Source organism: Pristiophorus japonicus, chromosome 6, assembly GCF_044704955.1.
Source record: "Pristiophorus japonicus isolate sPriJap1 chromosome 6, sPriJap1.hap1, whole genome shotgun sequence".
In the NCBI taxonomy this organism is placed as follows: domain Eukaryota; kingdom Metazoa; phylum Chordata; class Chondrichthyes; family Pristiophoridae; genus Pristiophorus; species Pristiophorus japonicus.
In genome coordinates, this window is record NC_091982.1 from 252,617,545 (window position 1) to 252,643,643 (window position 26,099).

At 52.1% G+C, this 26,099-nt stretch overlaps 1 protein-coding gene across 6 annotated transcripts in view; it reads right to left on the reverse strand.

Moving 5' to 3' along the window:
* Positions 1-26,099, reverse strand: part of lpp (LIM domain containing preferred translocation partner in lipoma) — a 487,813-nt gene that overhangs the window by 261,602 nt on the left and 200,112 nt on the right. For all 6 annotated transcript variants that reach the window (XM_070883830.1, XM_070883835.1, XM_070883832.1 and 3 more), the window contains one exon: positions 1,816-2,037. In XM_070883830.1, coding sequence (XP_070739931.1) covers positions 1,816-2,026 — 211 coding nt within the window. In that variant the 5' untranslated portion in view covers positions 2,027-2,037. The remainder of the gene's footprint in view (positions 1-1,815; positions 2,038-26,099) is intronic.

A 26,099-nucleotide genomic window follows, 5' to 3' on the forward strand; every position in this document is an offset into this window, starting at 1 on the left:
ACCCAGGCTGTGCACAGAAATACCCCACAGCCCAGGCTGTGCACAGAAATACCCCACAACCCAGGCTGTGCACAGAAATACCCCACAGCCCAGGCTGTGCACAGAAATACCCCACAGCCCAGGTTGTGCACAGAAATACCCCACAACCCAGGCTGTGCACAGAAATACCCCACAACCCAGGCTGTGCACAGAAATACCCCACAGCCCAGGTTGTGCACAGAAATACCCCACAACCCTGGCTGTGCACAGAAATACCCCACAGCCCAGGTTGTGCACAGAAATACCCCACAACCCAGGCTGTGCACAGAAATACCCCACAGCCCAGGTTGTGCACAGAAATACCCCACAACCCAGGTTGTGCACAGAAATACCCCACAACCCAGGCTGTGCACAGAAATACCCCACAGCCCAGGTTGTGCACAGAAATACCCCACAACCCTGGCTGTGCACAGAAATACCCCACAGCCCAGGTTGTGCACAGAAATACCCCACAACCCAGGCTGTGCACAGAAATACCCCACAGCCCAGGTTGTGCACAGAAATACCCCACAACCCAGGCTGTGCACAGAAATACCCCACAGCCCAGGTTGTGCACAGAAATACCCCACAGCCCAGGTTGTGCACAGAAATACCCCACAACCCAGGCTGTGCACAGAAATACCCCACAGCCCAGGTTGTGCACAGAAATACCCCACAGCCCAGGTTGTGCACAGAAATACCCCACAACCCTGGCTGTGCACAGAAATACCCCACAACCCAGGCTGTACGTGCAATGGAACAACTCATATTTTGTTAACTTGTATATTTGGTAAAATATGTTATTATTATTAAACCATAACACATGCAACAATGGAGGTCAGAGTCATTACTGGGTAGTGATATTGTCCAATATTAATCAGGTGCCTACACTCAAACTGTGTCCGAGGACACTGTGACACTGACCGAGCAAGAGAGAGAGAGAGGGAGGGAGGGAGCAAGAGAGAAAGAAAGAGGGGATAGAGAGAAAGAGAGTGTAAATGAGAGGGAGCAAATGAATGAGTGAGAGTGACAGGGACAGGCACAGAACAAGGGAGACAAAGCGAGAGAGAGAGAGAGAGAGATGGATGGAGAAACAATGAGACAGAAAGCACAGACTGAGACAGAGAGACAAGAGAGACAGAGCTAAAAACAGATAAAGATAGACAGACATACAGTGAAACATTAAGAGAGACAGAGACAAGAAAAAGACACACACAGTTAGATAGAGTTACACACACACACACATAAATAAGGAGAAACAGGGTTACTGACACAGAGATAGTGAGAGAGCAAGCGAGAGAGGGCGAGAGAGAGCGACAGAGAGAGAGCGAGAGAGAGAGAGAGAGAGAGAGAGAGACAGAGAGTGACAGAGAGAGTGACAGAGAGAGAGAGTGACAGAGAGAGAGAGCGAGAGAGATAGAGAGAGTGAGAGAGACAGAGAGAGCGGGAGAGACAGAGAGAGCAAGAAAGACAGAGAGAGAGAACGACAGAGAGAGCAAGAGACAAAGAGAGAGCGAGCGAGAGAGAGAGAGAGTGAGAGAGCGAGCGACAGGGAGCGATAGAGAGAGATAGAGAGACAGAGAGAGAGAGTGACAGAGAGTGAGTGAGAGAGACAGAGAGAGCGAGAGAGAGAGAGCGTGACAGAGACAGAGAGACACACATGGGCAATAAATACTGGGCTTTGCCAGCGATGCCTGTTCCAAGGATGAATAAAGAACCTTACACCTGCCTTACACCAGCACCAAGGCGCTGTGCTGTACATACTGAAGAGAATGAGGTTTGATTGTGTGAACGTACCTTCAGTCCCCACCAGTCCCAACGGCTGGCCGTTCTGTCGATAGGGGTTGAACTTGGGTTTTGGGGCCACTACGGGTGCAAATTTCTTTGGGGTTTGTTGAGTGGACACGGAGATGCTGGGAGTGGCGATTGAAGTCATGGTCTCCACTCTGGCGGGCACATGCCCTGAGTCATCAGGGTCCTTGGGCAGAAGCCATGTTGGGTTGGACATGATTTATAAACCTACAAAACAAAGAGTTTGATCAGAAGATTGACTGTGAGGCAGTCGCTCTCAATGAGCAAAAAACCTGTTCCACCAAGCATCACCGTTAGATATAAATGAGTCAGCTCCATCAGATCATCCCATTGTTCCTTAGATGATTCCAGGCATGTTGTCCCCATTCCCCCAATCAGAATCCCATTCCCTGCGTGAGGAACTCCCTGGTCCCCAGTCTGACCTTCACACCACTGACGAACTTCAGTTGAAAGTTCCGGTTCCAAATTTACCTTTTCTGTCCCTTTTGCTGACTTGTACATTTGTCAGGTTATTTCCTCGTCACCTCTTTATTAACTTGTCTCAGTGAAGCACACTTACAGACAAGCATACGGAATCAGTGTGAGATAGACAGGCACACAATGAGGGGACAAGGGGAGGTGAGGGAGAGGGGCGAGGGAAGGTGAGGGAGGGAAGCGAGGGGAGGTGAGGGAGGGAGGTGAAGGGAGGAGGTAAGGGAAGGAAGTGAGGGAGGGAGGCGGGGGGAGGGGAGGTAAGGTGAGGGAGGGAGGTGAGGGGAGGAGGTAAGGGAAGGTGAGGTGAGGGAGGGAGGTGAAGGGAGGAGGTGAGGGAAGGTGAGGGAGGGAGGTGAGGGAGAGGCGGGAGGGAGGTGAGGGGGAGGAGCCTGATTAATTGATCAGGGGAGGAGCCTCATCATGATCAGGGGGAGGACTCTCCAAAACTGTGTGATTCTCCTGGTGTCAGGGAGTGGGTCCCAGCTAGCACCAATGATGAATGTAATTATTTTCCATTTCTGTTTTTTGCCAATCGCTCCCAATCCAGTCAAAACCTATTGTCAATCCCGCCTGAAATCACGCAGCGCACAACCCTATTCGCTCTGTAGAAATAAGTGCCAAGGCAATGTGTGTCAGTGTTGACCCAGCGTACTGGTAGGAAGGTTCTCTAACTGGCTGTGTAGATCGCCTGTGATCATCACAGCAGCAATGCTGCTTTCTACCGTGTGTCGGGTAAAATCGGCGTCAGTATTCTACAGGTACCAACATAAAGGGCCATCCAAACACACGACGTCAGCAAGGGAACAGCAGGAAGAGGCAGGGCCTGAGCACAGCTCACTCGTGGATGTGTTAATCGGGGCTTGTGGCTGGTTACATACCAGCCCACATACTGCAACTACAAACACTTCAAAACAGATTTATATCCCATTCTTTTCAGATTCACACCAGAATGTTAAATACACGAGGCAGCATTGAGACCGAGTGGTGCTGACTGTGTTTCGAACACTGTACAGGTCTTGGAAAGCCGGAAAAAGCAAGTTTTATTCGCAGTTTTTCTTTTGTTCCTTTTCCCAGACCCATGATACTTAAAAAACAATAATTCAATTCTGACGAAGGGTCATCGACCTGAAACGTTAACTCTGTTCCTCTCTCCACAGACGCTGCCTGACCCGCTGAGTATTTCCAGCATTTTCTGTTTTTGTGTCAGATTTCAAGCATCCGCAGTGTTTCGCTTTTGTAACAATCATCATCATCGACATTCCCTCGGAGTTGAGCATGACTTGCTTCCACTCTAAAGATGAGTTTTCAGGTGACTGAAGAGTCCAATGCAGGTGGGGTAGGCGGTGGTTGGAGGGACGGGTGGGTGGGGGGGCCTGGGTTGCCGCGTGCTCCTTCCGCTGTCGACGCTTGGCTTCAGCTTGCTCTCGGTGAAGAGACTCGAGGTGTTCAGCGCCCTTCCCGGATGCTTTTCCCCCACATTGGGCAGTGTTGGGCCAGGGATTCCCAGCTGTCAGTGGGGATGTTACATTTTTTCAAGCAGGCTTTGAGGGTGTGTTTGAAGCGTTTCCTCTGCCCCACCTGGGGCTCCCTTGCCGTGTCAGAGCTCCGAGTAGACCGCATGTTTTGGGAGTGTCGTGTCAGGCATTCGGGCGATGTGGCCCGTCCAGCGGAGCTGATCGAGTGTGGTCAGTGCTTCGATGCTGGGGATGTTGGCCTGAGCGAGGACAGTGATGCTGGTGCGTCTGTGCTGCCAATGGATTTGTAGGAACTTGCAGCGGCAGCGTTGGTGGTATTTCTGCAGTGTTTTGAGGTGTCTGCTGTACATAGTCCATGTCTCTGAGCCATATACGAGGGCGGGTATCACCACTGCTCTGCAGACCATGAGCTTTAAGCCGGGTCTGTGGTCCTAGTCTTTAAGCACTCTTTTCCTCAGGCAACCAAAGGCTGCACTGGCGCACTGAAGGCGGTGTTGGACCTCATCGTTGATGTCTGCCCTTGTTGACAGTAGGCTCCCGAAGTATGGAAAATGGTCCACGTTGTCCAAGGCCGTGCCGTGGATTTTGATGACCGGGGGGGGGCAGTGCTGTGTGACGGGGTCAGGTTGGTGGAGGACCTTTGTCTTATGGATGTTTAGTGTAAGGCCCACGCTCTCGTACGCCTCGGTGAAGGTGTTGACGATGGCTTGGACTTTGGCCTCCGAGTGTGCGCAGATGCAAGCGTCGTCTGCATACTGTCGTTCGATGACAGAGGGTGCAAAGGGAATGTGCTAGGATGTTGCCTGGAATGGAGAATCTTAGCTATGAGGACAGATTGGATAGGCTAGGTTTGTTCCCATTGGAATAGAGGCGGTTGAGAGGAGACCTCATTGAGATGTATAAAGCCCTCTCTACACTGTCCCCATCAAACACTCTCAGGGCAGGTACAGCACAGGTTAGATACAGAGTGAAGCTCCCTCTACACTGTCCCATCAAACACTCCCAGGGCAGGTACAGCACGGGGTTAGATACAGAGTAAAGCTCCCTCTACACTGTCCCATCAAACACTCCCAGGGCAGGTACAGCACGGGGTTAGATACAGAGTAAAGCTCCCTCTGCACTGCCCCATCAAACACTCCCAGGGGCAGGTACAGCACAGGTTAGATACAGAGTGAAGCTCCCTCTACACTGTCCCATCAAACACTCCCAGGGCAGGTACAGCACGGGGTTAGATACAGAGTAAAGCTCCCTCTACACTGTCCCATCAAACACTCCCAGGGCAGGTACAGCATGGGGTGAGATACAGAGTAACGCTCCCTCTACACTGTCCCATCAAACACTCCCAGGGCAGGTACAGCATGGGTTAGATACAGAATAACGCTCCCTCTACACTGTCCCATCAAACACTCCCAGGGCAGGTACAGCACGGGTTAGATACAGAGTGAAGCTCCCTCTACACTGTCCCATCAAACACTCCCAGGGCATGTTCAGCTCTGGTTAGATACAGAGTAACGCTCCCTCTACACTGTCCCAGCAATGTGCCCAAGCCCCACCCTCAGGAGGTACAGAAGAGAATTGGGTCGGAAAGCTGGTCATTTGATCTGACACTTTAATGAAGGTATTTTTTGAAGGCGATAAATGAGCAGCTATGCACCGGTCACAGAGCGATGTGTGATTGTGTTGGATGCTGGGAGTTTGCTTATTTGACTTCTGTACTTTGAATCAATACATTTTTAAATTGGCTTTAGGTAATCAACTCATTGACTGTAACCCACCAGAAATATACCGGGCTGCAGTATTGAGGAGGTGAACTGCTATTCCGAGCTGGTGAATGGGTGCTGGGTGAAGGGTGCTGGTTGAATGGGTGCTGGGTGCAGGGTGTAGAGTGAATGGGTGCAGGGTGAATGGGTGCTGGGTGCAGGGTGAATGGGTGCAGGGTGAATGTGTGCTGGGTGAATGGGTGCTGGGTGCAGAGTGCTGGGTGCTGGGTGAGTGTGTGCTGGGTGGGATCAGTGCCACAGGGAGAGTGAGAGTTACACTCCAGATGCTGGTGACAGCACAGAGACTTTATCAGCTGGTAAACATTATTGGATCAAATTGTCCTGAATGTTGCTGAATGGACGGAAAGCAGAGGCAGTAAAGCAGTACTGCCCCTCCGACAGTGCAGCACTCCCTCAGTACTGCCCCTCCGACACTGCAGCACTCCCTCAGTACTGCCCCTCCGACACTGCAGCACTCCCTCAGTACTGCCCCTCCGACACTGCAGCACTCCCTCAGTACTGCACTGGGAGAGTTGGCCTGGATTATGTTCTGAAGTCTCTGGAGTGGGGCTTGAATGAGAGGTGCTGGGCCAATCTGACCCTGGATACTAGTTGATCAGATACCATCCAGATGTGCTTTTCCAGATGTGCTTTTCCAGATGTGCTTTTGTCAGTGCAGCTGCTGGAGATCCCGCAGGACCAGGAAGGCCGGGATGAGTTTTGATGACATTGAGGTTTGTTGAAGCATCTTCACCAGCACTGAAATCAGCCAATCAGGCATGGTCAATCATTTGGTTTTGTACCACCCTGAATTCAGCAAGAGTGCTGGACCCGGGGAGGGGGCAGGGGGGAGAGAGCTGGAGCCGGGGGGGGGAGAGAGAGAGCTGGACCCGGGGGCGGGGAGAGAACTGGACCGGGGGGGGGGGGGGGGGGGGAAAGAGAGCTGGACCCGGGGGCGGGGAGAGAACTGGACCGGGGGGGGAAGAGAGCTGGACCCGGGGGGGAGAGAGAGAGCTGGACCCGGGGGGGGGGGGGGGGGGGGGGAGAGAGCTGGACCCAGGGGTGGGGGGAAGAGAGCTGGACCCGGGGGTGGGGGGGGGTGGGGAGAGCTGGACCGCTGGACCCGGGGGGGGAGACAGAGAGCTGGACCCGGAGGGGAGAGAGAAAGCTGGAACCGGGGGCGGGGGGGGTGGGGGAGAGAGAGCTGGACCCGGGGCTGAAGAACGAGCTGGACTCGGGGAGGAGGGTAGTGGGGGAAGAGAGAGAGAGCCGGACCCGGGGAGAAGGGGGGGGGGTAGTGGGGGGGAGAGAAAGAGCTGGACCCGGGGGGGAGTGGGCGGAGGGGGGTGAGGGGGGAGAGAGCTGGTCCCGGGGGTGGGGGGGGAGGGGGGAGAGAGCTGGTCCCGGGGGTGGGGGGGAGGGGAGAGAGAGGAGAGAGTGTTGGACTCGGAGGGTGAGGAAGGCTGGACTTGGGGGCGGGGTGCGTGATTCGGGGGAGACCAGTGCACGGGGACTGGTGCACTCCATTGGACTGGTCCCAAGTTATGAAAAATACTAACACCCATCTGCCAGTACCAGCATCATTACAAGATTCACATCAACTAAAACCAGAAGCAAAATGACCCTCCCTCCCAATAACGGAAAGACGGTGAGATGTGAGCTGCTGTTGCTGTCTCCTGCACCCTTTCACCAGGACCACCCCTCGCTCCACAGCCAATGGATGGGACAATGCCTGTTAAATGTCATGAACAAGACCTCCAATATATCTGGGTACTTGACAGGCTTACCCAACAAACATCGATCGATCTCGCAGGCTTCTAACTTTCAGGGCTCCTCTCCAATCCAGCATCAAAACCTCGCATCCAGTCTCCAACTAAAGCCTCTCCAGTCACTAAATGCTCTCGGGCGGAGGATTTGCGCGTGACAGCAATTGATTACTTCCCAACAACAGAACTTCAAAGCAGCAGCGGTTAATGGACTGGGAAGATCGGCAGGAAATGCGAGATTGGCCCGCACCCTGTCTCAGGAGGAATTGTAAACCCTCCCACTGCTCGCAGCGGGCAGCTATGCCATACCTGCCCAAGTGTAGGCATCAAGGCAGTGAGCGTGAGGGGGCCATTTGGGCATGGGGTGCAGCACATCCTACCTTTCCAGCAGAAGTCATAGAATGATACAGCACAGGAGGCCATTCGGCCCATTGTGCCTGTACCGGCTCTGTGAAAGAGTCGTCCTCCCTCGCTCTTTCCCCAGAGCCCTGCACGTGTTTCCCTTCAAGTATTTATCCAAGTCCCTTTTAAAAGTTATTATTGAATTTAATTCCACCGCCCTTTCAGGCAGCGCATTCCACTGTCGCTGATTTATAATCAGCAGCAGGAACACTGGCCCAATTCTCCCTGCCGAGCCCAGGGGCACTGAGGGCATCTGCTCGCTCTCTGTGATAACTCGAGTTACAATCAACCAGCTCCACAACAGACCACGGATGGAACATGGGATCTTCCTCTTCAGTTTGTCTCAAGATGTGCCCTCTGAGCCCCAACACAAATTCCAGACGCGAGTTTGAGAACTCCAGTGCAGTACTGAGGGAGCGCTGCACTGTCGGAGGGGCAGTACTGAGGGAGCACCGCACTGTCGGAGCGGCAGTACTGAGGGAGCGCTGCACTGTCGGAGGGGCAGTACTGAGGGAGCGCCGCACTGTCGGAGGGGCAGTACTGAGGGAGCGCTGCACTGTCGGAGCGGCAGTACTGAGGCAGCGCCGCACTGTTGGAGGGGCAGTACTGAGGGAGCGCTGCACTGTCGGAGAGGCAGTACTGAGGGAGCGTCGCACTGTCGGAGGGGCAGTACTGAGGGGGCGCCGCACTGTCGGAGGGGCAGTACTGAGGGAGTGCCGCACTGTCGGAGGGGCAGTACTGAGGGAGCGCCGCACTGTCGGAGGGGCAGTACTGAGGGAGCGCCGCACTGTCGGAGGGGCAGTACTGAGGGAGCGCCGCACTGTCGGAGGGGCAGTACTGAGGGAGCGCCGCACTGTCGGAGGGGCAGTACTGAGGGAGCGTCGCACTGTCGGAGGGGCAGTACTGAGGGGGCGCCGCACTGTCGGAGGGGCAGTACTGAGGGAGTGCCGCACTGTCGGAGGGGCAGTACTGAGGGAGAGCCGCACTGTCGGAGGGGCAGTACTGAGGGAGCGCCGCACTGTCGGAGGGGCAGTACTGAGGGAGCGCCGCACTGTCGGAGGGGCAGTACTGAGGGAGCCCCGCACTGTCGGAGGAGCAGTACTGAGGGAGTGCCGCACTGTCGGAGGGGCAGTACTGAGGGAGTGCCGCACTGTCGGAGGGGCAGTACTAAGGGAGTGCCGCACTGTCAGAGGGGCAGTACTGAGGGAGCGCCGCACTGTCGGAGGGGCACTACTGAGGGAGCGCCGCACTGTCGGAGGGGCAGTACTGAGGGAGCGCCGCACTGTCGGAGGGGCAGTACTGAGGGAGCGCTGCACTGTCAGAGGGGCAGTACTGAGGGAGCACCGCACTGTCAGAGGGGCAGTACTGAGGGAGCGCCGCACTGTCGGAGGGGCAGTACTGAGGGAGCGCCGCACTGTCGGAGGGGCAGTACTAAGGGAGCGCTGCACTGTCAGAGGGGCAGTACTGAGGGAGCGCCGCACTGGAGGGGCCGTCTTTTGGATAAGATGTTAAACTGAGGCCCCGTCTGCCCTTTCAGACGTCAGCTCTCTTATAAAAGATCCCACAGCGCTATTCAAAAAAGATCAAGGGAGTTCTCCCCAGTGTCCTGGTACCAATATTTATCTCTCAACCAACATCACTAAAACAGATGAAGAACATAAGAATTAGGAGCAGGACTAGGCCATTCAATAAGATCATGGCTGATCTTTATCCTCAACTCCACTTTACCGCCTTATCCCCATTTCCCTCGATTCCCCTGGAGTCCAAAAGTCTATCAGCCTCGCTCATCAGTATACTCAGCGACTGAGCCTCCACAGCTCCCTGAGGTAGAGAATTCCAAAGATTCACCACCCTCTGAGTGAAGAAATTCCACCTCCTCTCTGTCTTAAATGGCCGACCCCTTATCCTGAGACTGTGACCCCTGGTTCGAGACTCTCCAGCCCGGGGAAAACAGCCTCTGAAGCATCCACCCTGTCAAACACCTCAGAATGTAGTATGTTTCAATGAGATCACCTCTCATTCTTCTAAACTCCAGAGAGTATTGGCCCAATCTGGTTAATCTCTCCTCACAGGACAACCCGGGTTCAATCTAGTGTACCTGTCCATTTATCACACTGCTGTTTGTGGGAGCTTGCTATGCGCAAAGTGGCTGCTGCGTTTCCTATATTACAACAGTGACCACACTCCAAAAATATTTCACTGCCTATAAAGCGCTTTGGGACGTTTTGAGGTCATGAAATGCTCTGTAGAAATGTAAGTGCTTTCTTTGTTTGATAAGATAAAGTGTCTGCACTGATAAAGCAGAGACCTCCACCCTGATTATGGAGGTGCCCTCTCTGTTCACCGCTCCTGCTGTACTGCAGGTGTGAAAACATCACAACAACTTCCTCTCCTCTCTGATTCTGCCCTCGCCTCCCTTGCCCTTGCCCTTGCCCCCATCCAGCCCTCGCACCCCCCTCCCCTCGCCTCCCGACCCTCCCCCTGCACTTGCCCCACCCTGCCCTTGCCCCCCAACCCCGGCCCTCGCCCCCAGCCCCTCCCCTGCCCTTGCCCTCCCTGCCCTCGCCCCCCCGCCCCTCCCCCTGACCCCCCCCCCCCCCCGCCCCTCATCCCTATGCTCTCGCCCTCACCACACTCCACTCCTGAAGGTGGGTGAGGGTCCCACGGGCACCGATCACATGCCCAACATACTGCTCCTCAGCCCATCCTTGCGGGAAACCCCGCAGCCCAGCCAATCTGCCCTCACTCCCGGCCGCGCGCTCTGTCCATCGGGGTCAGTGTGCAGTGCCGAGGATCTGGCGCTGTCACGGTAACCAAGGGGCACTGAGGGCAGCCTTGGCACCCTAAGCTACGCTGTCTCGGATCAGCCGGATGGACGCTGGCTCCTTTGTGGTCTGTGTGCTCAGTTATTCAATGAATAAACTTAGCGAGTCATCAGCAAGATAGAGAGCAAGAAAGAGGACAGGTACAAGCCCCGATCGGACCCTAACACATCCCGCAGCAACGGGTCCTTCTTTCATTTTCTTGTCCTTATCCCAGGGGCACAACACTGGGCCTCAGCAACTCTGGGCTTCAGGGGAGGGGGCAGAGAGGTCAGCCTTGGTGCTCAGGCCTGAGCCCTGTCCACTGGACCGATGCTGGGACAATCAGGGTCATCCCATGTCTGATTTAGGGGGTCTAGTTTCCACAAGATCCCAGAATGAGCTCCTGGGATCAAGATCATGAAATGTAGAGCCATGTGTCACTCAATTTGTTGCTACTTTGTGGTATCTTGCTGTGCAGCGAATGGCCGGCGCACTTGCTCCACAACCAGAGCGCCGGCACCCTGCAGGTTAAGGCATTAGAAGTGCAAGAGTTTGAGACCCTTGAGAGCTGTGGTAAGGCACTGAATAAATCCAACGCGTCTTTGCTTACTGCGGCCCGGAGGTGGGGGAAGGGGACGCGATCGAGGCAAAAAAACTCCAAGATAGTGAATGTTTTCTTCAAGGAAATGGAGCTCGCCTCGCACGGAGCAGTCAGAGAGACGGGTAGCTCGCCTCGCACGGAGCAGTCAGAGAGACGGGTAGCTCGCCTCGCACGGAGCAGTCAGAGAGACAGGTAGCTCGCCTCGCACGGAGCAGTCAGAGAGACGGGTAGCTCGTGGGAAGACAGAGGCGCTATGGTCCAACAACCAATACAGATAAACATTCCCTCTCTGAATATCAGGGCCAAGTGTGAAAGGAATGAGAGTTCACTGGGTTCCTGCGATTATAAATAGAAAGCTGAGAACCAGCAAAGCCTTCCAGATTGAAATACAATCAAAGAGTTCAAATACAGTCCCTCCCAACAACGGCAGAATCGCAGAGGGCAACCCAACTCCAGTCACAGAGCTCAACATCTCCGCCCCCACTGCACGATTAAACCCCCCACTGCACGATTAAACCCCCCACTGCACGATTAATCCTCCCACTGCACGATTAAACCCCCCACTGCACGATTAAACCTCCCACTGCACGATTAAACCTCCCACTGCACGATTAAACCCCCCACTGTACGATTAAACCCCCCACTGCACGATTAAACCTCCCACTGCACGATTAAACCTCCCACTGCACGATTAAACCTCCCACTGCACGATTAAACCCCCCACTGTACGATTAAACCCCCCACTGCACGATTAAACCCCCCGCTGCACGATTAAACCCCCCACTGCACGATTAAACCTCCCACTGCACGATTAAACCCCCCACTGCACGATTAAACCCCCCGCTGCACGATTAAACCCCCCGCTGCACGATTAAACCCCCCTCTGCACGATTAAACCTCCCACTGCACGATTAAACCTCCCACTGCACGATTAAACCCCCCACTGCACGATTAAACCCCCCACTGCACGATTAAACCCCCCACTGCACGATTAAACCTCCCACTGTACGATTAAACCTCCCACTGCATGATTAAACCCCCCGCTGCACGATTAAACCCCCCGCTGCACGATTAAACCCCCCCACTGCACGATTAAACCCCCCGCTGCACGATTAAACCCCCCTCTGCACGATTAAACCTCCCACTGCACGATTAAACCTCCCACTGCACGATTAAACCCCCCACTGCACGATTAAACCCCCCACTGCACGATTAAACTCCCCACTGCACGATTAAACCCCCCACTGCACGATTAAACCCCTCACTGTACAATTAAACCCCCCACTGCACGATTAAACCCCCCCACTGCACGATTAAAGCCCCCCACTGCACGATTAAACCCCCCACTGCACGATTAAACCCCCCACTGCACGATTAAACCCCCCCACTGCATGATTAAACCCCCCCACTGCACGATTAAACCCCCCACTGCACGATTAAACACCGCACTGCACGATTAAAGCCCCCCACTGCACGATTAAACCCCCCACTGCACGATTAAACACCCCACTGCACGATTAAACCTCCCACTGCACGATTAAACCCCTCACTGCACGATTAAACCTCCCACTGCACGATTAAACCCCGCACTGCACGATTAAATCCCCCACTGCACGATTAAACCCCCCACTGCACGATTAAACCCCCCACTGCACGATTAAACCCCCCACCTCACGATTAAATCCCCCACTGCACGATTAAACCCCCCCACTGCACGATTAAACCTCCCACTGCACGATTAAACCCCCCACTGCACGATTAAACCTCCCACTGCACGATTAAACCCCCCACTGCACGATTAAACCTCCCACTGCACGATTAAATCCCCCACTGTACGATTAAACCCCCCACTGTACGATTAAACCCCCCACTGTACGATTAAACCCCCCACTGTACGATTAAACCCCCCACTGCACGATTAAACCTCCCACTGCACGATTAAACCCCCCACTGCACGATTAAACCTCCCACTGTACGATTAAACCCCCCACTGCACGATTAAACCTCCCACTGCACGATTAAATCCCCCACTGCACGATTAAACCTCCCACTGCACGATTAAACCCCCCCACTGCACGATTAAACCCCCCACTGTACGATTAAACCCCCCACTGTACGATTAAACCCCCCACTGCACGATTAAACCCCCCACTGCACGATTAAACCCCCCCGCTGCACGATTAAACACTCCACTGCACAATTAAACCCCCCACTACACGATTAAACTCCCCCACTGTACGATTAACCGCCCCCCCCACTGTACGATTAAACACCCCCACTGTACGATTAAACCCCCCAATGTACGAGAAAACCCCCCACTGTACGAGAAAACCCCCCACTGTACGATTAAACCCCCCACTGTACGATTAAACCCCCCACTGTATGATTAAACACCCCCAGTGCACAATTAAACCCCCCCACTGTACGATTAAACCCCCCCAGAGCACGATTAAACCTCCCACTGCACGATTAATCCACCCCCCCATTATCATTCTTCAGTTTGGAGATGCCAGCTTGCAGCAACCGTGCTGAATGCCATCACTCAGACAGAATGGGGCACAGGGATCAGTGACCTATAACTGACCACTGCTACTTCACATAGGTCAAGTGGACAGGGTACAACTTTCACCATTGTGCCTTCCCCTTCGCCCACTTTCCCCAAGGTCCAGTCAGCCTCTGGCTCGCTGTGTGAAACCCAGGTCTGATGAGGCCACACCTGGCTTTCAGTTTTGGTTTCCATATTTACAAAAGGATATACTTGCTTTGGAGGCAGTTCAGAGAAGGTTCACTCGGTTGATTCCGGAGATGAGGGGGTTGACTTATGAGGAAAGGTTGAGTAGGTTGGAATTCAGAAGAATGAGAGGTGATCTTATTGAAACCTATAAGATTATGAGGGGGCTCAACAAGGTGGATGCAGAGAGGATGTTTCCACTGATGGGGGAGACTAGAACTAGAGGGCATGATCTTAGAATAAGGGGCCGCCCATTTAAAACTGAGATGAGGAGGAATTTCTTCTCTCAGAGGGTTGTAAATCTGTGGAATTCGCTGCCTCAGAGAGCTGTGGAAGCTGGGTCATTGAATAAATTTAAGACAGAGATAGGGAGTTTCTTAACCGATAAGGGAATAAGGGGTTATGGGGAGCGGGCAGGGAAGTGGAGCTGAGTCCATGATCAGATCAGCCATGATCGTATTAAATAGCGGAGCAGGCTCGAGGGCCGTATGGCCTACTCCTGCTCCTATTTCTTATGTTCTTATTGCTCGGACAGGGTGCGGCACACTCGACCTGAGGATTTCCCTACATGCCAGTCACTTCGCAAGAAATAAAGGACGGTATCCAATTTAAAAACAAGGGTATGCAAAGTGGCCAAAACTAGTGGGAGGTCAGAAGATTGGGAAGCATTTAAAAGCCAGCAAAGAATGACTAAAAAAATAATTAAGAAAGGAAAGATAGACTATGAAAGTAAACAAGCACGGAATATAAAAACAGATAGCAAGAGTTTCGATAGGTATATAAAAAGGAAAAGAGTGGCTAAAGTAAATGTTGGTCCCTTAGAGGACGAGACTGGGGAATTAGTAATGGGGAACATGGAGATGGCAGAAACTCTGAACAAATATTTTGTATCAGTCTTTACGGTAGAGGACACTAACAATACCCCAACAGTGGATAGTCAAGGGGCTACAGGGGGGGAGGAACTTAACACAATCACAATCACTAAGGAGGTGGTACTCAGTAAGATAATGGGACTAAAGGCAGATAAATCCCTTGGACCTGATGGCTTGCATCCTAGAGTCTTAAGAGAAGTAGCGGCAGGAATAGTGGATGCATTGGTTGTAATTTACCAAAATTCTCTGGATTCTGGGGAGGTCCTAGCAGATTGGAAAACTGCAAATGTAATGCCCCTATTTAAAAAAGGAGGCAGACAAAAAGCAGGAAACTATAGACCAGTTAGCCTAACATCTGTGGTTGGGAAAATGTTGGAGTCCATTATTAAAGAAGCAGTAGCAGGACACTTGGAAAAGCAAAATTCGGTCAGGCAGAGTCAGCATGGATTTATGAAGGGGAGGTCATGTTTGACAAATTTGCTGGAATTCTTTGAGGGTGTAATGAACAGGGTGGATAAAGGGGAACCAATGAATGTGGTGTATTTGGACTTCCAGAAGGCATTTGACAAGGTGCCACATAAAAGATTACAGCACAAGATAGCAGTTCACGGGGTTGGGGGTAATATATTAGCATGGATAGAGGATTGGCTAACTAACAGAAAACAGAGAGTCAGGATAAATGGTTCATTCTCAGGTTGGCAATCAGTAACTAGTGGGGTGCCGCAGAGATCAGTGCTGTGACCCCAACTATTTACAATCTATATTAACGACTTGGAAGAAGGGACCGAGTATAACATAACCAAGTTAGCAGACGATACAAAGATGGAGGAAAAGCAATGTGTGAGGAGGACACAAAACATCTGCAAAAGGACATAGACAGGTTAAGTGAGTGGGCAAAAATTTGGCAGATGGAATATAATGTTGGAAAGTGTGAGGTCATGCACTTTGGCAGAAAAAAAATCAAAGAGCAAGTTATTATTGGCCTTTATTACAAAGGGGATGGAGTATAAAACAGGGTAGTCTTGCTGCAGTGATTCAGGGTATTGGTGAGGCCACACCTGAAATACTGCATACAGTTTTGGCTTCCATATTTAAGAAAGGATATACTTGCTTTGGAGGCAGTTCAGAGAAGGTTCACTGGGTTAATTCCGGAGATGAGGGGGTTGACTTATGAGGAAAGGTTGAGTAGGTTGGGCCTCTACTCATTGGAATTCAGAAGAATGAGAGGTGATCTTATCGAGACGTATAAGATTATGAGGGGGCTTGACAAGGTGGATGCAGAGAGGATGTTTCCACTGATAGGGGAGACTAGAACTATGGGCATGATCTTAGAATAAGGGGCCGCCCATTTAAAACTGAGATGAGGAGGAATTTCTTCTCTCAGAGGGTTGTAAATCTATTGGAATTCGCTGCCTCAGGGAGCTGTGGAATCTGGGACATTGAATATATTTAAGACAGAGATAGACAGCTTCTTAACGATAAGGGATTAAGGGGTTATGGGGAGTGGGCAGGAAAGTGGACCCGAGTCCATGATCGGATCAGCCATGGTCGTATTAAATAATGGAGCAGGCTCGAGGGGTCGTATAGCCTACTCCTGCTCCTATTTCTTATGTTCCTATGTTCTTACTTCACCCAAACACACTGCACCACACTCACTGACACACTTCACCCAAACACACTGCACCACGCTTCAACCAATCACACTGTACCACACTCACTGACACACTTCACCCAAACACACTGCACCACACTCACTGACACACTTCACCCAAACACACTGCACCACACTCAGTGACACACTTCACCCAAACACACTGCACCACACTCACTGACACACTTCACCCAAACACACTGCACCACGCTTCAACCAATCACACTGTACCACACTCACTGACACACTTCACCCAAACACACTGCACCACACTCAGTGACACACTTCACCCAAACACACTGCACCACACTCACTGACACACTTCACCCAAACACACTCACTGACACACTTCACCCAAACACACTTACTGACACACTTCACCCAAACACACTCACTGACACACTTCACCCAAACACACTCACTGACACACTTCAACCAAACACACTGCACCACACTCACTGACACACTTCAACCAAACACACTGCACCACACTCACTGACACACTTCACCCAAACACACTGCACCACACTCACTGACACACTCCACCCAAACACACTCACTGACACACTTCACCCAAACACACTCACTGACACACTTCACCCAAACACACTCACTGACACACTTCAACCAAACACACTGCACCACACTCACTGACACACTTCACCCAAACACACTGCACCACACTCACTGACACACTCCACCCAAACACACTGCTCCACACTCACTGACACACTTCACCCAAACACACTGCACCACACTCACTGACACACTTCACCCAAACACACTGCACCACACTCACTGACACACTTCACCCAAACACACTGCACCACACTCATTGACACACTTCACCCAAACACACTGCTCCACACTCACTGACACACTTCACCCAAACACACTCACTGACACACTTCAACCAAACACACTGCACCACACTCACTGACACACTTCACCCAAACACATTGTACCACACTCACTGACACACTTCACCCAAACACACTGCTCCACACTCAGTGACACACTTCACCCAAACACACTGCACCACACTCACTGACACACTTCACCCAAACACACTCACTGACACACTTCACCCAAACACACTCACTGACACACTTCACCCAAACACACTCACTGACACACTTCAACCAAACACACTGCACCACACTCACTGACACACTTCACCCAAACACACTGCACCACACTCACTGACACACTCCACCCAAACACACTGCTCCACACTCACTGACACACTTCACCCAAACACACTGCACCACACTCACTGACACACTTCACCCAAACACACTGCACCACACTCACTGACACACTTCACCCAAACACACTGCACCACACTCACTGATACACTTCACCCAAACACACTGCTCCACACTCACTGACACACTTCACCCAAACACACTCACTGACACACTTCAACCAAACACACTGCACCACACTCACTGACACACTTCACCCAAACACATTGTACCACACTCACTGACACACTTCACCCAAACACACTGCTCCACACTCACTGACACACTTCACCCAAACACACTGCACCACACTCACTGACACACTTCACCCAAACACACTCACTGACACACTTCACCCAAACACACTGCACCACACTCACTGGCACACTTCACCCAAACACACTGCACCACACTCACTGACACACTGCACCACACTCACTGACACACTTCACCCAAACACACTCACTGACACACTTCACCCAAACACACTGCACCACACTCACTGACACACTTCACCCAAACACACTGCACCACACTCACTGACACACTTCACCCAAACACACTGCACCACACTCACTGACACACTTCACCCAAACACACTCACTGACACACTTCACCCAAACACACTGTACCACACTCACTGACACACTTCACCCAAACACACTGCACCACACTCACTGACACACTTCACCCAAACACACTCACTGACACACTTCACCCAAACACACTGCACCACACTCACTGACACACTTCACCCAAACACACTCGGTGACACACTTCACCCAAACACACTCACTGACACACTTCACCCAAACACACTGCACCACACTCACTGACACACTTCACCCAAACACACTGCTCCACACTGACTGACACACTTCACCCAAACACACTGCACCACACTCACTGACACACTTCACCCAAACACACTCACTGACACACTTCACCCAAACACACTGTACCACACTCACTGACACACTTCACCCAAACACACTGCACCACACTCACTGACACACTTCACCCAAACACACTGCTCCACACTCACTGACACACTTCACCCAAACACACTGCACCACACTCACTGACACACTTCACCCAAACACACTCACTGACACACTTCACCCAAACACACTGCACCACACTCACTCACACACTTCACCCAAACACACTCACTCACACACTTCACCCGAACACACTGCTCCACACTCACTGACACACTTCACCCAAACACACTCACTGACACACTTCACCCAAACACACTGCACCACACTCACTGACACACTTCAACCAAACACACTGCACCACACTCACTGACACACTTCACCCAAACACACTGCACCACACTCACTGACACACTTCACCCAAACACACTGCACCACACTCACTGATACACTTCACCCAAACACACTGCACCACACTCACTCACACACTTCACCCAAACACACTGCACCACACTCACTCACACACTTCACCCAAACACACTGCACCACACTCACTGATACACTTCACCCAAACACACTGCACCACACTCACTCACACACTTCACCCAAACACACTGCACCACACTCACTGATACACTTCACCCAAACACACTGCACCACACTCACTCACACACTTCACCCAAACACACTGCACCACACTCACTGACACACTTCACCCAAACACACTGCACCACACTCACTCACACACTTCACCCAAACACACTGCACCACACTCACTCACACACTTCACCCAAACACACTGCACCACACTCACTCACACACTTCACCCAAACACACTGCACCACACTCACTCACACACTTCACCCAAACACACTGCACCACACTCACTGATACACTTCACCCAAACACACTGCACCACACTCACTGACACACTTCACCCAAACACACTCACTGACACACCTCACCCAAACACACTGCTCCACACTCACTGACACACTTCACCCAAACACACTCACTCACACACTTCACCCAACCACACTGCACCACACTCACTGACACACTTCACCCAAACACACTCACTGACACTTCACCCAAACACACTGCATCACACTCACTGACACACTTCACCCAAACACACTCACTGACACACTTCACCCAAACACACTCACTGACACACTTCACCCAAACACACTCACTCACACACTTCACCCAAACACACTGCACCACGCTTCAACCAAACACACTGTACCACACTCACTGACACACTTCACCCAAACACACTGCACCACACTCACTGACACACTTCACCCAAACACACTGCTCCACACTCACTGACACACTGCACCCAAACACACTGCTCCACACTCACTGACACACTTCACCCAAACACACTGCTCCACACTCACTGACACACTTCACCCAAACACACTGCATCACACTCACTGACACACTTCACCCAAACACACTGCACCACACTCACTGACACACTTCACCCAAACACACTCACTGACACACTTCACCCAAACACACTGCACCACACTCACTGACACACTTCACCCAAACACATTGTACCACACTCACTGACACACTTCACCCAAACACACTGCTCCACACTCAGTGACACACTTCACCCAAACACACTCACTGACACACTTCACCCAAACACACTCACTCACACACTTCACCCAAACACACTGCACCACATTCACTGACACACTTCGCCCAAACACACTCACTGACACACTTCACCCAAACACACTGCACCACACTCACTGACACACTTCACCCAAACACACTCACTCACACACTTCACCCAAACACACTGCACCACATTCACTGACACACTTCACCCAAACACACTCACTGACACACTTCACCCAAACACACTGCACCACACTCACTGACACACTTCACCCAAACACACTCACTGACACACTTCACCCAAACACACTGCACCACACTCACTGATACACTTCACCCAAACACACTGCACCACACTCACTGACACACTTCACCCAAACACACTGCACCACACTCACACTTCACCCAAACACACTGCACTACACTCACTGACACACTTCACCCAAACACACTGCACCACACTCACTGACACACTGCACCACACTCACTGACACACTTCACCCAAACACACTCACTGACACACTTCACCCAAACACACTGCACCACACTCACTGACACACTTCACCCAAACACACTGCACCACACTCACTGACACACTTCACCCAAACACACTGCACCACACTCACTGACACACTTCACCCAAACACACTCACTGACACACTTCACCCAAACACACTGTACCACACTCACTGACACACTTCACCCAAACACACTGCACCACACTCACTGACACACTTCACCCAAACACACTGCTCCACACTCACTGACACACTTCACCCAAACACACTGCACCACACTCACTGACACACTTCACCCAAACACACTCACTGACACACTTCACCCAAACACACTGCACCACACTCACTGACACACTTCACCCAAACACACTGCACCACACTCACTCACACACTTCACCCAAACACACTCACTCACACACTTCACCCGAACACACTGCTCCACACTCACTGACACACTTCACCCAAACACACTCACTGACACACTTCACCCAAACACACTCACTGACACACTTCACCCAAACACACTCACTCACACACTTCACCCAAACACACTGCACCACGCTTCAACCAAACACACTGTACCACACTCACTGACACACTTCACCCAAACACACTGCACCACACTCACTGACACACTTCACCCAAACACACTGCTCCACACTGCACCCAAACACACTGCTCCACACTCACTGACACACTTCACCCAAACACACTGCTCCACACTCACTGACACACTTCACCCAAACACACTGCATCACACTCACTGACACACTTCACCCAAACACACTGCACCACACTCACTGACACACTTCACCCAAACACACTCACTGACACACTTCACCCAAACACACTGCACCACACTCACTGACACACTTCGCCCAAACACACTCACTGACACACTTCACCCAAACACACTGCACCACACTCACTGACACACTTCACCCAAACACACTCACTGACACACTTCACCCAAACACACTCACTCACACACTTCACCCAAACACACTGCACCACATTCACTGACACACTTCACCCAAACACACTCACTGACACACTTCACCCAAACACACTGCACCACACTCACTGACACACTTCACCCAAACACACTGCACCACACTCACTGACACACTTCACCCAAACACACTGCACCACACTCACACTTCACCCAAATACACTGCACTACACTCACTGACACACTTCACCCAAACACACTCACACACTTCACCCAAACACACTGCACCACGCTTCAACCAAACACACTGTACCACACTCACTGACACACTTCACCCAAACACACTGCACCACACTCACTGACACACTTCACCCAAACACACTGCTCCACACTCACTGACACACTTCACCCAAACACACTGCACCACACTCACTGACACACTGCACCACACTCACTGACACACTTCACCCAAACACACTGCACCACACTCACACTTCACCCAAACACACTGCACTACACTCACTGACACACTTCACCCAAACACACTCACTCACACACTTCACCCAAACACACTGCACCACGCTTCAACCAAACACACTGTACCACACTCACTGACACACTTCACCCAAACACACTGCACCACACTCACTGACACACTTCACCCAAACACACTGCTCCACACTCACTCACACACTGCACCCAAACACACTGCACCACACTCACTGACACACTTCACCCAAACACACTGCACCACACTCACTGACACACTGCACCACACTCACTGACACACTTCTCTTTCTCTTGCAAGCCAACATTGCACACAATCGGAGAGAACGACGACAGACAGGCGAGGGAAAAGCTGCCATTCAGGACCTCAGCCAGCCGGACAAGAAAGTATGGAGATCATTGGGCGGCAGATCATGGAGGCACTGGCATCCGGCGAGGTTGGACCCCTTGGGGGACAACAACAGGATGCTCATTCCTAATCCGTCTTCTCACTTCCGCCTCATCCCACAATCTCTTTGCACTTTCAGTTGCGGATGCTCTACGCATGCATGTCTAGCTTTCCCCCCTCCCCTAACCATGACCCCACTCATGCGCCTTTCTGCTTTCAGATAACCAACAACAAGCAGCTGAACAGCCTGCCCCCGAAGCGATGAAGGAGAGCGAAATGTTCAGAATAAATCCACAGGACTATATCGCAAGCTCAAACAGTTGTGAGCTTGCTCTCTTTATTCAGACTCCAGTGAGGAAGCAGCATGGTGGATCACCTTTTATACTTGCTTGCCCCAGGGTGCAAAGGTGACCCTTAGGTCTCCCACAGGTGTGCCCCCTAGTGGCAAGTCTTACATACATACACAACAGGGAGAAAACACAGAGGCACTGCATCTGTCACTCACAGGCACCAGCTCAGAAACTGGCACTGCGTGTAATTCGAGGCGAGTGTAGAAGTGGGATCTGCACAGGGTGAGGCACCGGGGACAAGTGAGCTGCAGGAAGGCCGGGGGGGAAGGGCAGCTCGGGGATCCGCTCCGCGGAGTGCGAGTTCTGTTGCACAGTACACAGGTGAGGACCTCGATGGGTGATGGGCATGCTCACCGAATCGCTCGGTGCGATGGCAAGCCTGCCAGAGAGCCTGTCGGCAATGTGGGGGAGTGTGGAGGGGCCCGCCTCCAACATTGCACATGCTCTGCGCAGAGTCCGGAGCCCAGGAATTCCAGGCTGGAAATGGTTCAAGACTCCGGAAAAGCCCGTGTCGACCCAGACAGGATGTTGGGTGTGATGGGCGATGTCATGGCTGGCCACTGCAACACAGGTGGATGCGACCCACCGTCTCAGTGCAACAGCAGCAGAAGTGCAGAGCGCTCTCCTGCAGTCTCAGCTTGATGCCACCCAGGTGCTGACTGTTTCCAGCACGGCTGTGATTACCAGCGACAGCCCAGCAATCTGTGCTTCAACAGATTACCCACAATAGCACCGAGTTAGATAGAGTAAAGCTCCTTCTACACTGCCCCATCAAACACTCCCAGGGCAGGTACAGGGGGTTAGATACAGAGTAAAGCTCCCTCTACACTGTCCCATCAAACACTCCCAGGGCAGGTACAGGGGGTTAGATACAGAGTAAAGCTCCCTCTACACTGTCCCATCAAACACTCCCAGGGCAGGTACAGCACGGGTTAGATACAGAGTAAAGCTCCTTCTGCACTGTCCCATCAAACACTCCCAGGGCAGGTACAGCACGGGTTAGATACAGAGTAAAGCTCCTTCTACACTGCCCCATCAAACACTCCCAGGGCAGGTACAGGGGGTTAGATATAGAGTAAAGCTCCTTCTACACTGCCCCATCAAACACTCCCAGGGCAGGTACAGGGGGTTAGATACAGAGTAAAGCTCCTTCTACACTGTCCCATCAAACACTCCCAGGGCAGGTACAGCACGGGGTTAGATAGAGTAAAGCTCCTTCTACACTGTCCCATCAAACACTCCCAGAGCAGGTACAGCACGGGGTTAGATACAGAGTAAAGCTCCTTCTACACTGCCCCATCAAACACTCCCAGGGCAGGTACAGGGGGTTAGATATAGAGTAAAGCTCCTTCTACACTGCCCCATCAAACACTCTCAGGGCAGGTACAGCACGGGTTAGATACAGAGTAAAGCTCCTTCTACACTGTCCCATCAAACACTCCCAGGGCAGGTACAGCACGGGTTAGATACAGAGTAAAGCTCCTTCTACACTGCCCCATCAAACACTCCCAGGGCAGGTACAGCACGGGTTAGATACAGAGTAAAGCTCCCTCTACACTGTCCCATCAAACACTCCCAGGGCAGGTACAGCACGGGTTAGATACAGAGTAAAGCTCCTTCTACACTGCCCCATCAAACACTCCCAGAGCAGGTACAGCACGGGTTAAATACAGAGTAAAGCTCCTTCTACACTGTTCCATCAAACACTCCCAGGGCAGGTACAGCACAGGTTAAATACAGAGTAAAGCTCCTTCTACACTGCCCCATCAAACACTCCCAGGGCAGGTACAGGGGGTTAGATATAGAGTAAAGCTCCTTCTACACTGCCCCATCAAACACTCCCAGGGCAGGTACAGGGGGTTAGATACAGAGTAAAGCTCCTTCTACACTGTCCCATCAAACACTCCCAGGGCAGGTACAGCACGGGGTTAGATAGAGTAAAGCTCCTTCTACACTGTCCCATCAAACACTCCCAGGGCAGGTACAGCACGGGGTTAGATACAGAGTAAAGCTCCTTCTACACTGCCCCATCAAACACTCCCAGGGCAGGTACAGGGGGTTAGATATAGAGTAAAGCTCCTTCTACACTGCCCCATCAAACACTCTCAGGGCAGGTACAGCACGGGTTAGATACAGAGTAAAGCTCCTTCTACACTGTCCCATCAAACACTCCCAGGGCAGGTACAGCACGGGTTAGATACAGAGTAAAGCTCCTTCTACACTGCCCCATCAAACACTCCCAGGGCAGGTACAGCACGGGTTAGATACAGAGTAAAGCTCCCTCTACACTGTCCCATCAAACACTCCCAGGGCAGGTACAGCACGGGTTAGATACAGAGTAAAGCTCCTTCTACACTGCCCCATCAAACACTCCCAGAGCAGGTACAGCACGGGTTAAATACAGAGTAAAGCTCCTTCTACACTGTTCCATCAAACACTCCCAGGGCAGGTACAGCACAGGTTAAATACAGAGTAAAGCTCCTTCTACACTGCCCCATCAAACACTCCCAGGGCAGGTACAGCACGGGTTAAATACAGAGTAAAGCTCCTTCTACACTGCCCCATCAAACACTCCCAGGGCAGGTACAGCACGGGGTTAGATACAGAGTAAAGCCCCCTCTACACTGTCCCATCAAACACTCCCAGGGCAGGTACAGCACGGGGTTAGATACAGAGTAAAGCTCCCTCTACACTGCCCCATCAAACACTCCCAGGGCAGGTACAGCACGGGTTAGATACAGAGTAAAGCTCCCTCGACACTGTCCCACCAAACACTCCCAGGGCAGGTACAGCACGGGTTAAATACAGAGTAAAGCTCCCTCTACAATGTCCCACCAAACACTCCCAGGGCAGGTACAGCACGGGTTAGATACAGAGTAAAGCTCCCTCTACACTGTCCCATCAAACACTTCCAGGGCAGGTGCAGCATGGGGTTCGATACAGAGTAAAGCTCCCTCTACACTGTCCCATCAAACACTCCCAGGGCAGGTACAGCACGGGTTAGATACAGAGTAAAGTTCGCTCTACATTGTCCCATCAAACACTCCCAGAGCAGCTACAGCACAGGTTAAATACAGAGTAAAGTTCCCTCTACACTGTCCCACCAAACACTCCCAGGGCAGGTACAGCATGGGTTAGATACAGAGTAAAGCTCCCTCTACACTGTCCCATCAAACACTCCCAGGGCAG